The sequence below is a fragment of the Monodon monoceros genome, unplaced genomic scaffold, assembly GCF_005190385.1.
Source record: "Monodon monoceros isolate NGI ecotype Baffin Bay Population unplaced genomic scaffold, NGI_Narwhal_1 Super_Scaffold_20, whole genome shotgun sequence".
NCBI classification, from domain to species: Eukaryota; Metazoa; Chordata; class Mammalia; order Artiodactyla; family Monodontidae; genus Monodon; species Monodon monoceros.
In genome coordinates, this window is record NW_021703777.1 from 39989316 (window position 1) to 40004604 (window position 15289).

General features: G+C 39.7%; 1 protein-coding gene and 1 long non-coding RNA gene across 6 annotated transcripts in view; one reads left to right on the forward strand and one right to left on the reverse strand.

Annotated features, from left to right (window-relative positions):
- THAP9 (THAP domain containing 9) overlaps window positions 1-6425 on the reverse strand; it is a 20883-nt gene extending 14458 nt beyond the window's left edge. Inside the window, exon 1 of one of the 3 annotated variants that reach the window (XM_029235786.1) lies at window positions 6228-6425. In XM_029235786.1, the coding sequence (XP_029091619.1) occupies window positions 6228-6307 (80 nt within the window). In that variant the 5' untranslated portion in view covers window positions 6308-6425. Of the gene's footprint in view, window positions 1-909; window positions 1001-6227 lie in introns of those variants that run through there. The other 2 variants (XM_029235788.1, XM_029235787.1) reach the window with 2 other exon arrangements.
- Window positions 6426-6567: 142 nt separating this feature from the next.
- Window positions 6568-14382, forward strand: LOC114903244. 3 transcript variants are annotated; one of them, XR_003795665.1, is made up of 5 exons: window positions 6568-7318; window positions 7680-8830; window positions 9403-9476; window positions 11945-12019; window positions 13658-14382. It is a non-coding gene; the product is annotated as an uncharacterized LOC114903244 (long non-coding RNA). The 3 variants fall into 3 exon arrangements; XR_003795666.1 differs by having other exon boundaries at window positions 7680-7774; XR_003795664.1 differs by having other exon boundaries at window positions 7680-9476.
- Window positions 14383-15289: the final 907 nt, after the last annotated feature.

Here is a 15289-nt window from a genome sequence, read left to right on the forward strand (position 1 = left end):
AGCCTCCGCACGCTTGGAGCCCGTGCTCCGCAAGGAGAAGCCTCCGCAAGGAGAAGCCTCCGCAAGGAGAAGCCTCCGCAACGAGAAGCCTCCTCAACGAGAAGCCACCGCAATGAGAAGCCCACGCACTGCAACGAAAAGTAGACCCGCTCGCCACAACTAGAGAAAGCCCGCGTGCTTTTTTAAATTTATTGAAATAAAATAAATTTAAATCCAAAAGCTAATATCTAAGTGATCTCATCTGTTTCAATTTGTATGTGGACAATTCTCCTATTAAACACCCTGCACATTCTATCTTCATAGCCTACACTTAACAGAATCTGCTCAAATTTAATATGTGTGTCTTTCCTTTCCTGTGTCAATTTCTTTTTTAATTATTTATTTATTTTTGGCTGCATGGGGTCTTTGTTTCTGCGCGCGGGCTTTCTCCAGTTGCGGTGAGCAGGGGCTACTCTTTGTGGCGGGGTGCGGACTTCTCATTGCAGTGGCTTCTCTTGTTGTGGAGCACAGGCTCTAGGCGCATGGGCTTCAGTAGTTGTGGCTCGTGGGCTCTAGAGCGTAGGCTCAGAAGTTGTGGCGCACGGGCTTAGTTGTTCCGTGGCATGTGGGATCTCCCCGGCCCAGGGCTCAAACCCATGTCCCCTGCACTGGCAGGTGGATTCTTAACCACTGCACCACCAGGGAAGCCCTATGTCAATTTTAGACGATGTCCACAAATTCTTCAGTACTCCTCCTTTCAAGGAGTGGAACCTAATTCCCCTCCCCTTGAGTGTGGGCTGGGGTTAGTAATTTGCTTCTAAGGAATATAAAAACACAGACGTGATAGTGGGCATTAAACAAGATCATAAAAAGCACTGAGAATCTATCCTTGCTCTCTCTGTTGAATGGTTTTTCTCTGGGGGAAGTTACCTGCCATGTCATAAGGATCCCTATGGAGAGTCCACTTGGCAAGAAACTTGAATTCTCCAGCCAAAGGCCATGTGAGGGAGCCTTTCTGAAAGTAGATCCTTCAGTCTCCGTCAAGGCTTCAAATGACTGCAGTCTTGGCTAACATTTTGACTGCAATCTTATGAGATACTCCGTAACACCCACCTTATCCACTCCTCAATTCCTGACCCTCAGAAATTTGTCCCCTCTTCTCTTTCCTTTTTCTGGGCCATGCTGCGTGGCTTGTGGGATGTTAGTTCCCCAACCGGCGACTGAACCCGGCCCCTCAGCAGTGAAAGCACGGAGTCCTAACCACTGGACTACCAGGAATTCCCTGCACCCTCTTCTTTGATTTATTTTGGAGATAGATCTATAGGTAGCCTATGACTTTTATATATTTTAACTCAGGCTTTAAAACACATAGTTGTTAGAACGGAAACTGGTGAAAATTTTAATTTCCTTAGCTACTTGTTAGGGAAATGATATGAGTTATGATAAAACTTAATTATGAGATACTCTCTCAATCGCCTTGAGAAAGAACACTGAATTGGTAAACCTCTAAGTCTCAATTCCCTTTTACTAGCCATGTAGTATTAGATACATCTCTCAATCTGTCAGCCTCCTCCAGGGCTATAGTAAGAGTACCTGAGGATACAGATGCGTTCAAAAGCACTTTGTAAATGGTAAAGTACTATCCAAGGTTTGTTCTTTCTTAGGAACAACTAATTCCACTTTCGGAACTTTTTATTTTATTGTTCCAGGAAGATGATGCTACTTGATCAAGAGAGAATGTACAGGGAATTATTTTTCCAATAAAGATGAGGCACACCTTTCTCTGTTCACTGGACTCTTCTCTTAACTGATGGCACGTGTTTGTGAGGCCACACTTCTAGACTGGGTGTAGTCTCTAACCATGCAAGGGACCATCAAAAGTTGACTAGTCCACCAAGTTACATTAGCAGCCTGATTCTCTGATGCAAAGCTTCCCAGCTGGCATGCCTGCTGAGGACAGTTATCAATGCCCTCAGCCCATGGGGTGGGCCTGGGCCACCTGGAGCCCTTGAAGTAGTTACATCAAGCTAGTCCCAAACTGCTTTGTAGGTGTGCCCCAAAGTATTAAAGAAATATTTCCAATTTTCAAAAAGACATGAAAAGGGTTGGTAAATACTGCAGTCTAACCAGCATGACTGACTAATTTGAGTTCTGGACAAAATTAAATTGGTATTAACAATTAATACCACTTTTAAAGCATTTACCTTGTGCTATACATATATTTTAAAGACTTAGTTTTGGTCTTAAAAAACTCTGCAAGACAGGTTTTTATCCTTTTACAGAAGATGAAACCAAGACTGGAGCAGCCAAGTTTAGCTACCAGTAAATAGTCAATTAAAACTGGAATTCATGTCTCCCTAGTCTAAAACCACCTCTGGCAGAAGAAAAATCCCAAACCCATCACCATCTCATATACACAGTAATGAAATGGCTTACACTGTAATACAGAATCCATTTTCTTCCTCCTATCGACTATGTCTTTTTTATACTATTAGCAGAGATTTACTTCTTGTATCCTGCACATCAAATATTTTCCAGAAAAGTGGCTAACAAAACCAATTCTACTGTGGTTACATCTAGGGAGGGAGAGAAATGATTGAGGGGCAAGGCTTCAACTATACCTATAACTTAAGTCTCTTCTAAACAGAACAAAAGCAAACATGTTAACATCTGCTTATTCCTAGTGATGGGTAATAGGTGTTTGTTATGTATAAATAAAAGTTTAAAAATAGAAGTCATTACAACAATTAAGGCAAAAACTCTTCCAAATGATCATGCATAAATTCCTTGGTTATGAAATAAATTGAATTTCTTAATCTTTTTATACCTACAAAAAGGGAATGAATCAAAGGGACGCTTTAAATTTTAACTTGCCAGTCCCACTTTGTATTTAGCCATTTATGTGTTTGACAGAGCACCAATATTCTCATAGTAACAGTTTCCACACTTGTGAGTCATTTTGATTCAGGCTTTTCAACCACAGCGCCTTGCTTATGTCCTTACAACCTCTTTCACGACTGTGGTGATGGTGCTGGGGATGCTGGGAAAGGCTTCAGAGGACATAATATCTGAGCTAGAGCTGAAGAGTCAATAGGAGTTTGCCATGCAGAGTGGCCACTCCAAGCAGATGCAAAAGACACAGAGGTATGAAATGATTACTTGGAACTTTCTGGTTGATAAAGCTTGGAAAAGTAAACTAATTCAGAGGCTTGAAAGGAGAATGCAGAGGTAGCTGGGAGTAGTTATAGATGGGAGGTAGCTAGAGGTCAGATCACAAAAGGTCTTGTATGCCTTACATAAGCTTTCGATCCATCCTTCAGGTCAATGGCCACCACAGAAGTCTACACTCATCTATTGAGAGTTGAAGAAATTATTAGAATTCATTTTTATAACTCTTTGCCCCATCTTCTAATTTTTGTGTTTCATAATATATATTAGTATATCACTTCATATATAAATTTATAAATTATTACTATCCATATATCAGAGGCATGTATTCAGGTTCTTTGTTTTTGTTTTATTTTGTTTTTTATGGAAAGAGCTCCAGAATCACATAGCTTGAAGATGGAGGCTTCAGGCAACAGCAAGTTGACTAATTCTCTCCTTCTCAGATTACCTTTTTGCTGAGCCCTTACTTCAGATCAGCAGATTACCTTGTCAACAGAACTAACACCATAGTATTCTAACTCCTTTTCCTGTCTCTATTCTTTCCTGCCTTGCTTACAACTTCCTAGGTGTCAGGAAGACGATTCCGTGTGTTTAATTCCGCACATATGGATTATAAAATAATAGAAATATATTTCAGATTGTTAGAGAGGTGTATGAGGAAAGGATTCACAGAGGAGCCTGGACTCTACCTTGTAGGCACTGAAGAACCCAAGGGATTAAAATCCTTCCTTCAGGGAACCAGCATGATAAAATTTGCATTTTTAGGAAAATCATTTCCAGAAATCTAGAAAATGGAATGAATGGGGAAGAAATCAGGCTGGAAGAATCATAGCAGACTACTGTAATAAATGCATCACTTTTTTTTTTAATTAAGCAGGTCTTACTGTGGTTCTCAACATATAAAACAAATAAAAGCAATAAGCCAGTTCTTCCCTATTTAAAGAAACTAAGAAAAAGGCACAGGAAAAACAGGGCAGCAAAAAGTTGAGAAAGAAATTAAAGAAAAGGGAGAGAACGAGGGAGAGAGTGTCAGTACAGCCATGGGAGATGAGAGTTTCAAGGAGGGGTCGATATGACTGAAAGTTAAAAGAGGTCAAGAGAAAGATTTACAAGCGCTTATTTAGATTTGGCAAGATTACCAATGACCCTCAGTTAGTGCTGTTTCATTATAGTGGTGATAGACATCTGGCTACAGTAGGGTGAAAAGGCAACAGGACTTAGGGAAATAGGTGTATGCTTCTGTTTTGAGGAACTTGGTTATAAATGGAAGGGGAGGGTAGTGTAGAGGTGCACAAAGGTTCAAGAGTCTATGTGTCTGTGTTTAAAAGTGGAAGTCATGTGAACATGTTCAGTGTTTTTAGGCAAGTAACCAGTAGAGCAATTTACAATAAAAAGAGAACAGGAACTAATTGATGGAAACAAATCCCAGAGAAGAAAGGATACAATTATAACAGCTTAGGTGGAGGAAGCAGCCCTACTTAAACTAAGCAATACTACAAAATGGCCTACCATATATAGTTGAAACTACTTAACTTGACATGTTAAATTTTTTTAGATAATTTGTCTCCAAGTTACTTTTCCCACTCTTCTACATTACATCTTCACTTTCCATCCCTTTATATTTTTCCATGTTATTCCTATTTAAATGCTATCTTCCTTCCGCCCCACTCTCCAATCTAGGTAAGGTTCAAGGTCCAACTCAAATACCACTTGTCCCACACAGCTCTTTTTGATTTTTTCATAAAAGTCCTTTGTCAGGGGTTTGACTTTCTACCCCTCATATTGCCTTAATAGGCTACCACTTTAAAAAAACACTGTACATTTCTTTTTGTCTGTGTGTATCTATTCTATGCACTTTTCCACTTCTCATTGATCTCAATGACCTTTACTAGACTACACCACAGATGTGGGTTCAAATTAGATCGGTCTGAAAATAAGCCCCTCTTGTGCCAAATATAATTTCGTTGCATAACCAGTTACAGCCAGAGTCGGACCAGGCTTGCAGAGCTGGGCTAATGATACTGAACAACTGGTAATGACAGTACTGGTGAAAATCTGAAACTGAGTAGGTCCCTTCAGGGCCCTCCTGGGTACAAAAGCCCTCTGTGTCTCCCATTTTGTGTCAAAAAAACAAACAAACAAAACCCAAAAAAATTCAGTCTCCTAGGCCTTCCCTGAGTTCCAAAGAGCGGACCCAAGCAACGAGTAATTAGGGAAGTTAGGGGAGTTAGGGAATGGGTAGGGGGTAGGGGGGAAGCAGTTAAGCCAGATAGCCTGAACAATAGTTCAGTGATAAATAGAGTCCTAGTTCCTCCTCAAGGGATATACAAAACAATCTGATGGCATATCTTTGGGTAGTTCTGCAAAAACTAACCCCTCAACCTGGTGGAGGATGGTGACTACCTGCTGACCACAAGTACTTAGACCTCAGACTGGCTAGAACCATAAGGCCAATGATTCACATTCTCTAAACACCAGACTGTTACCTCACCCCCCATTCAATCAGAATGTCATGCACCCTGCATCCCTCACCCCAAATTCCTGCAGCCCTCACCCCAAATGTTGCTTTTAAAAGTCCTAAAAGCCATCAGCACCGGCTGCCCATTCTCCTTGCTTGGCACCCTGCAATCACCACTGGACTTTCCTTCACTACAACCTGGAGTCAGTAAAGTGGCTTTCCTGCGCGGTGGGAAAGGGGACTCCAGTTCAGTTCCATAACAAACTGATCTGTACTCATGCTCCTGAGCAAGCCACACACTCTAATGAAAGCGCACGCCTTCAGCAGTTCTTCTAAACTGCCTTCCCTTCCGGTCTCCCGAAAGGAAGCAAGACTCCTTTCGAGTAACCCCTGCTAAAAGCTAATGGAGAAAGCAAGCACTTTGGAAGCAAACACTGAGCAGGAAGACGAGGAAAAGCGTTAGCCCTCCAAGTTGCCCAATTCCCTCCCCCGCCCCCACCCTACGCACGTCACGCCACGCCACGCCACGCCGATGGCATGGCGCCCCACCCGACCCGTCCCAGGCTGCCCTGCCTCCCGCCTCGCCGTGCTGGGAACTAGCGCGGAGGCTGCTCTCACGCACTGGTGGAAGGAGAGGCCGCGCTCCCGGCTCAGCACGGTATCCCGGGTGCTGCAGCCCACCGCCGAGCAACTTCGGGTCATCTTCTTGCTACGTGGGGCTCCACCGTCGGTGTTCCCGCGACAGCATGAATCCCGATAAAGTTAGCTCCGCCTGCAGACACTGTGGCTATGACCTTTATTTGTCGAGAAAAGCGGGCTCTTAAGGCGCAGGGTTCCCACCCTTTCTCTCCGGGGGCCCTGCGGTAGTCTCCGTGGCCAATCACAGACCACGTCGTGTCGCAGCAGCCAATCGGAAAGGCCAGGGGCATTAAGACGCGCATTGGGCCGCCCCTCCCCGCTTATTGGAGGGTGGTTACTGGATTTAGCTGGCATGGGCTCCTTTTCGTCCGTGCTCTCTGGTTAAATCCAGTGCCATCGCGCTGCTTGTGAGTCTCAGCGAGAGAATGCGAAGGGGAGAGGCAGGACCAAAGCTGAGGCGAATCCAGTAGCATGCCGATGGGTCTCCAGGTGCGAGCTCTGAAAGTGACGGGAGGATGTGACGGGAGGGACAGGAGGGAGGGGGTAAACGCAGCGCCTTAGAAATATTGAAGACAAAATTGGACCCCGAATAAATGATTTACTGGGAGGCATGTCATTTCCTTGCATTTTATTTTTTTATAAATTTATTTATTTATTTTTGGCTGCATTGGGTCTTAGTTGCTGCGCGCAGGCTTTCTCTAGTTGTAGAGGGTGGGGGGCTACTCTTCCTTGCAGAGCGCGGGCTCTAGGTGCGTGGGCTTCAGTAGCTGTGGCGCACGGGCTTAGCTGCTCCAGGGCATGTGGGATCTTCCCGGACCAGGGCTCAAACCCATGTCTCCTGTATTGGCAGGTGGATTCTTAACCACTGTGCCACCAGGGAAGCCCCTTGCCTTTTATTTTGTAGTTCTCTGATGCAGAGATAATGTAGGAGCTATTGGTATGGTTGACTGTTAGGTATGTGACCTCAGAGGAGCTTGAATGAGAATGTAATACCAAGATAAGTCGACTTTCAATTCAGCTGACTCTTTCCTGCAAGATCCTTTGCCGCAATGGGGGAATTAAGAAGGGAATAAGGTAAGAAGGTCCTCAGGGTTTGGGGGTAAGCGCACGGTCTAGTTTGGACTCATCAATAGCAGTGCTAGGAGGGGCAGGAGAGAGGGCCAATGAAATGGTTTTGGTTGGGGTGTGGGGCATCCTGGATAGCTTTCAGGGTGAGAAGATCTTAGAACGATGTCTTCGTTAAGCTCTTTATGTTTACAGTATAAGATTTAAGTTTTCATAGAGGAAACAAAATGGGGCCAAGGTAGGACATAGTTTTTATTTTGTATCTTTGAAGAGGTCCTTAGTATATATTAAGTGGCATCTTTCCTGCTTAACTGTGGAGGCCTATTTTAGGAAACAGAAATGTTCCTAACTTTTTTGTTTCTATCTCCAGCTGGCAAGAATGAGTCAAACATTTCCAAGCAAGATTGTTTTTTTTCCCTTTTTGTTTACTTTATCCAGACTCTAGCCAAAAAGATTCATCTCAAGGTATTACTTATTCACGATTGCTTTCCATTATAATATGCTTATATCTTATTTGAATGAAATTAACATAGCTTTTGCTTATGTAGTTTTGTTAAAAATCACAAGGTCTAAGGATAGTACATGAATGGGGGAAATTGGTTCATGGGGGATGTACTTAACTTGGCTGTAAGATGTGCAAAGGGTAGGACCTGGATTTAAATCACTGTCAGCTGGTTAGACTATTAGAAGCTTTTCTAGCACTCAACCAATTAAGACCTGAATAAGGGTAAATAGAAATAAATAAGTTTTCAATTAAAAATTGGTTGCCTTATTTTTTTTGGCAAGAGTTTTATTGAGATATAATGCATATGCCATACAATTAACCCATTTAAAGTGCACAATTCGATGGGTCTTAGTGTATCATGAGTTGTGCCCCCATCACCACAATCAATTTTAGAACATTTTCATCACCCCCAAAAGAGACTCCCTTTTCATTAGCAGTCACTGCTTACATTTTCCCTCCCCCAGTCCCTGGAAACCACTAATCTTCGTCTGTGTAGATTTGCCTATTCTGGATATTTCATATAAATGGAATCAGAAATTAGTCTTTTGTGACTGGCTTCTTTCACTTGGAATATTTTTAAGGTTTATTTATGTTGTAGTACCAGCACTTCATTTCTTTTTATTGCCAAAAAATATACCATTATATGAATATATACCACATTTTATGTGTCCATTCAGGTTGTTTTCCTTTGGGGGCTGTTACAAATAATGCTGCCATGAACAGTAGTGTACGAGTTTGTGTCGGGGCATGTGTTTTCATTCCTCTTGAGTATATGCCTAAGGGTGGAATTGCTGGGTCTTATGCTAACTCATGTTTAACTTTTTGAGGAAATGCCAGACTTTTTCCAAAGTGGCTGCCATTTTACATTCCCACGAGCGATGGGCAAGGGTTCCAGTTTCTCCACATTCTCATGGGTGTGAAGTGGTATCATTGTGGCGGTTGCCCTTTTTTAAGGACTCAAAGTTTGTAAGAAACTTGCTAGAGGATGCTCCTTGAGTGCAGAGACAATGTCTAAGGTGAATTTGTGTTTTCAATCCCTGGCGCGCAAATAGATACATGTGTTTCTGCTGCATTGTTTCCTGATAATATGGCTCACACATTATTCTGACAATATTCTTCTAATTATTAATTACAGATGAATTATAGAAAACTGCTATGTTGCAGAACTGTAGACCTGCTAAATGAAAATAACCCACTTACTTTACAGAAGCCACAAGGGGTCGCTGCTCTTGGTATTTTTAGTGTACTTTTGGCTAGGGAAGTATGCAGTCCCTTATAAATGGAATCATTGATTTTGAGTTGTATTTATGTATTTTTACATTTGCTTATAAGTTTTACATGCTTTTTGTTGCTATTTTTTATTGTTTTACTGGTGACATTGAAGTTCTCAATTTAATCATTTGATTACATCTTTGCTTCCTTTGATAACTTCATATCCAATGATTAAACTTTTTTACTGCTGTTCACATAATGAACTGTTGTGATTACTGCATATGTAAATGAGGATATGTCAGCTGTATTAAAGATGTTATTTGTCAAAAGCATTGACCAGTGCAGATATAATTTAAAATAAAATATCTCTTTTCAGGAATTATATTCTTGGAGACGTTGGGAAAAGATTCCTGGGTCTTGGAAGATAATTACTAGAAATATGCAGGGGAGGTAGTATATCTTTCTTTTTTTAATGTATTAAGTATTCCTGGAACGAAAGCAGTGAATTGGAAGGGGAGGATTGTCCAAGTAAAAAATGGATTTATAAAGCCTTGAGTGAAATCTAATTTTCTGTTTTATGGTATAGAATCTCATTAATTGGTTACTTGGGGGAAAAAATAGTAACAGCTAATGCTTATTGAGTGGTTACATGTAAGACATTGTACTAAGTGTATTATACACACAGTTTTTTGTTTTTGTTTTAAACATTTATTTCTCTCAACAACCCTATGAAAGTAAATAGACTTTTTGCCTTCTAGGATTGGTATCATTCTTATTGAATACCTACCTTTTTGTCAGATTTTTAGCTAGTTTTACATTTATTTGTCATCTTGATATAATAAAATGTATTTCTAGTGACTGACATATTCTTGCTGAATTTTTCATCCTTTTAATTCTCTGGGGTTTTTTCTGCTTCAGAAAGCCTTGGGGTCTTGAAATTATTGGTGATTAAATATAAAGACAGTTCTGAACCTGATCCTTTCCCAAGAATTTTAGACCTTTTCAGCTAATTTATAAGTTGTGCGTTTTAGTTTTTAGATATGGATTGTGACCTTCTGTGTTAGTTGTTTATTGCTGTGTAACAAATTACTCAATATTTGGCAGTTTAAAACAACAAACACTTACGGAACATTGGGGAGAGGAGGTAGAAGAGAGACAGCAGCTTCCAAACTGTCTCAGTTGGCAAGCCTGTGTTCCCTGATGGCTGTTGGCTAAAGGCTTCAGTTCTTCTTCACCATGTGAACCTCTCCATGGGCTGCCTGAGTGTCTTTACCGCATGATAGCTGGCTTTCGGACACTCGTCCAAGAGAGAAAAGCCAAGATAGAAGGTTGTCTTTCAATAGTCTTGAAAGTGACAAAACACCAACAGGACCCTATCCTGTTGGTCCTGGTATGGTATAGATGGACACTATACAAAGGTGTGACTGCCAAGAGGTGTAGGATCATTGGAGACCATCTTGGAGGTTGACTGCCACACTTTAGTTAAATACTTTTTTAAAAAAACTGTTTCAGTTTATTAAATCAAGAGATTTAATATTTGACCCTCAAGTCAGATGAAGTATGAGAGCATATGATCCAAATGAGTGCTCTCTTTGCTATGGTGCATGGTTTCTTTCTCGCCTATGTATATATAAACTACTTAAGTGGTGCTACATTCATTTTGGAAAATATCTAAGGAGTTTATAAGAAAGTTCAGGGCTTCCCTGGTGGCGCAGTGGTTGCGAGTCCGCCTGCCGATGCAGGGGACACGGGTTCGTGCCCCGGTCTGCGAAGATCCCACGTGCCGCAGGGCAGCTAGGCCCGTGAGCCATGGCCTCTGAGCCTGCGTGTCCGGAGCCAAAGAAGAAAGTTCAGTTTATAGTCAGGATCTTCTGCCTTGATTAAATATTGTTTTTCTCGGACCCATTTCCCCTCTCCCAATTCCTCCTAGGTGGAGGCGGTTAGAGAAGCTGGTGACACTAGACTATAGATAGAAATTGTGTGTCCCCTTCCTCTATTATTTTGCTTGGGGTTCAGATTGACTTGGAGGAGTTGACATTTCTGTTTAGAGTTTTTCAAGGAATGTAGTCCAGTTACTTATAGGCAGTTACACAAATATTTGACATAGTATGGAGTAAAGATACAAATATGCAGCAGCAGACTTAGAGCAGTTTGCCCTTTTCCCCCAAAGCTTGATTTTTATCCAATAGGGTGAGTATACTTTCTTTTCTTTCTGCTACTTTCTCCCCCACCATGGGCTCTGTCCCTCTTAATGAGCAAAACAGACCTTGTCAAGAAGTCAGAATGTTCCAAATTGGCAGAATTCTAATTAGTTCCTGAGATTTGTAATCTTTTGAGTCTTTTCCCATTATTACTGCTTAAAAGTTCTTTGTTAACAGAGACAACTTTCCCCCTTTTCCTTTAAAGCTTTAGTGCTTCTGATCATTGGAAACCTTGTCTGATAACAAAAACATTACATATAAAGCAAGGCATAACCAGTTTGGGAATGTATTAAGGTATAGTTACCCTTCCCATATCAGGCTTGATCTTGAGAAGACGACACCTCCAAGTTAGCATAAGGTAACCTGTGCAAAGTAGTAAATGATATGCTTGAAATTATCTTTGTTATGGGTTTTTTCCAATCATAGTAAAATTGGAGGTCTTATCTGTTCCATGTGAGAGAATTTAAAACTATAGAAATGTGCATTTATTACGTATTTTTTAAAAGGAGCTAAGCAATAAAAACTTTAAGGCTAGAGCTTAAGTTGAAAATAAGAAGAAAGTATAAATGTCCAATGATTAAACTTTTCCACTGCTGTTCACATCATGATTTGTTGTGATTAATGTATGTGGATGAGGACATAATGAAAAAAAATCATGAGGCTTATAGATAAAATGTTTTTGTACATTGACTTGCCTATAAATGTTTTTCATTTTAGGAATAAAATTGAAGGGTGTTTTTCTTAGAGAACACCATTTGTCCGATTTATCAGGAATTCGAAGATTTATATAAGGTAAGAGGTTTATAAACTTTTCAGTTTTGACAAAAGAAGACAAAAAATCAAATCTGAGCAAAAAATTGGATATTGTATTCATTATATATTGAGCATAATGTGGATATCATATTCAATTACAATTTTTCCTTATTTTTTCAGCTTTCAAAGATAACAAATACTATTTCAAAAATAATATAATTTTCCAAATCAATAGATTTGATACAGCATAGGCAGTTGGGTGGGTGGGGGTAGGACTTTTAACCTTGACAGTCATCTTTTCTTAAAAATAATACAATTCTTTCAGGCCCTGAATTAGAGATCATATGCTCTGGGATTTAAATTTGCTGAATTATTGGATATTCTGTACGTAATTGTTTGGTGTGCCAGTGGATGACCATCCTATAACTTTAGCTTTCTTCAAGAATAGCAGATAGGCCAGTGGTCAGAAGCTAAGAATCTCAAATCTAATACCAGATTAATCTGTCGTTAATCAGGCGTGTAATCTTGGGGTGTTTTTCAAATTGGAGGAATATAAAGCGGGAAAATTTTTGTGAATACTCAATGTTGATTTAAGTTAATTTTCTATTTCTTAAAGTTGATATAAACTTTGTTTATTGCCCTTAATGAAAAGATTTACAAAATCAATGCATTCGAAAACAAAATTTAAACATTAACAGGGTGGATGCTACTGTTTTGCAGAAGTAAACATAGTACTGGCTGCTATCCAGTAAATTTTGTGCCTTGTGCCTTGTGATGATTGTAAAGTTTTACAATCTGGACAGCAGTATGGTTGTCCAGAACTTTACTCTTTTGCAGACCTAAAGATTATTGAAATGAGGGAAGGGGGCCTAAATTCACAAAAGGATGTCTTTGGACTGTCTACAAATCCTTATTTGAAGAATTCTATATTATATTACTTCCAAACATTCTTCTAGCTCCAATGAGTAATTCAGAGTCTTGGAATTAACATTCTTTTGAGAAAAACTGAAGTTTTTATTTGATCTAGGATTTGGCTTGGCTAGTAGTTAACTAAATTGGGTTAAAAGTTGACTGTTTTGTTAACTACCAATAGTTTTTCTTTTTAGATACAGGTAGTCCTTACTTTGCACCATTTCACCATGCGTGAATATCAGTTTTCACGATGTAGTTAAACAACACCTGTCCCACAACAACACAGCTGAACTTTTAGTTGTCACAGTATTAACTGAATTATTGCATAAACTTTGCTACTGGCTCTTTATTGCAAAATCATTATGCAAAGAAAAGATGTGCATCATGAACAGTAACAGTTACATCACTTCTTTCAAAGTCTTGGTGATTGGTCACTGAACATCTATTAGTTACACACAGATAGTAAAGCATATAGTTGTGTTGCCTCCTTGTCTCCTAGGGATAAACCCATGTGAGATTTTGCAAAAATAGAAAATCAGAAGAGGGAATTGGTCAACAAATATGACAGAATAGCAAAGAAATGAAAAGTGATAATACTGGAAGTGAAATTAGATGTGGTTAGATTTGAAAATGGCCACAGCAAAGCAAAGATAGGATGAGACCTAGGCCTACATAAAGCTACAGTACAAGCCACATTTTAAAAGTCTGATGAATACAAAAACAATGTAAAGTTGCTTCAACATCTTTTCGTTTAAATTGTACTAGGAACAGAAAGCCGCTGATGGTTGAAATGGAGCATTTACTTCTTTGGATTGAGGACTGTAATCAAAAACAAATCCCAGTCAGTTTGGCATTGAAGTTAGTTGCTGCATTGAAGGAAAATGGTAATTACAAGGACATGTATTTACTGCCAGTGAAGGCTGGTTTCATTGTTTCAGAAGTCAACATGAATTGATTAATGTTAAGCTACCTGGTGAAGCTACAAGCTCAGATAAGGATGCTACTGTGAAATTTGCACTCAAGATTCCAAGAATTACAGGCAGTCCTTGCTTTGCACAGTAGTGAGAGGCTGTACTATGCAAAAAACTGCAGGATTTGGATGGGATGTAAATGGAGTTAGAAGATAAATATGATCCTGGGAATGTTGACACTGGTGCCATTCAAGAAATAGTTCTAGATATGCAGGAGGCAGAACGTAGTGAAGGCAAATATAAAGTTTTACGTGAGTAAAGCAGTTGTAAAGGATGAACGTGTCTCAGAAGTCATACTGTTGAAAAACTTCACATTGAAGGAACTTTCAGAGATGTTTCATGACATTGACAGCACAAAGTATAAAATTTTGGAAGCTGATTCAAACTTAGAAAGGAGTATGACAGTTTGCCAAGGCAGAGATAAGATGCACACTCCATGTTATAAGTCATATAATGTGAAGAAAGCAAGCACTTTTCAAACTACTTGATACATTTTTTATAAAGAAATAAAACATTATAATTTTCAGTGTTTCTAGTGGTTTGTTTTGGGGTTTTGTTTGTTTGGGGGGGTTGTTCGGTTTTGGGGTTTTGGGTTTTTTTTTGTTTTTTGGCTGCGCTGCATGGCTTGTTGGACCTCAGTTCCCCTACCAGGGATTCAATCCAAGTTCCAGCAGTGAAAGCACCAAGTCCTAACCACTGGACCGCCAGGGAATTCCCAAAGTTCCTAGTGTTTTAAATATTAATTTTACTATGTTACATTTATAACCAACACCAAGAGGGTTTTTAATGTTTTGGCAAATTTTAAGGTTACAGAATAATCATAGATTGTTAATCCCATAGAGTAAGACTTTGCAGAGTTTCAGCTTGCATAGTCAAAGCCAGAACCGCCTGCATTTAAAACAAGCTAAGGAGTCTTTGTATTCAACCAGATATAAATACATCAAGTTGAGAAACCACTATATTTTAGCCTTATAACCATATATATTATAATTGACATTTTTCACATTGTCTTTGTATGCTACTACATCAAGTCTTTGAAATAAAAATTTATAATACTAAATGTCTCATTTGGACTTTGAGCATTAATCCATTTGTAGGTAAAATCCTGTCTAATAGAATAGGGGTTGGCAAACTTTACTGTAAAGGGCCATATAGTAAATATTTTAGGCTTTGCGGGCCATATAGTCTCTAGCAAATACTCGTTTGCCCTTGTAGCACCAAAAACAGCCATAGACAATAACAAACCATTTAGCATGGCTCTGTTCTAATAAAACTTTGTGGATACAAAAATTTGAATTTCATGTAATTTTCTCATGAAACATTTTTCTTTTGCCATTCTTAGCTCACAAGGGTCTACAAAAAGGGGGTTCCGGGGTGGAGAGGTTTGCAGTTTGATTTATGCAATAGGGACATGTAATTGAACTGT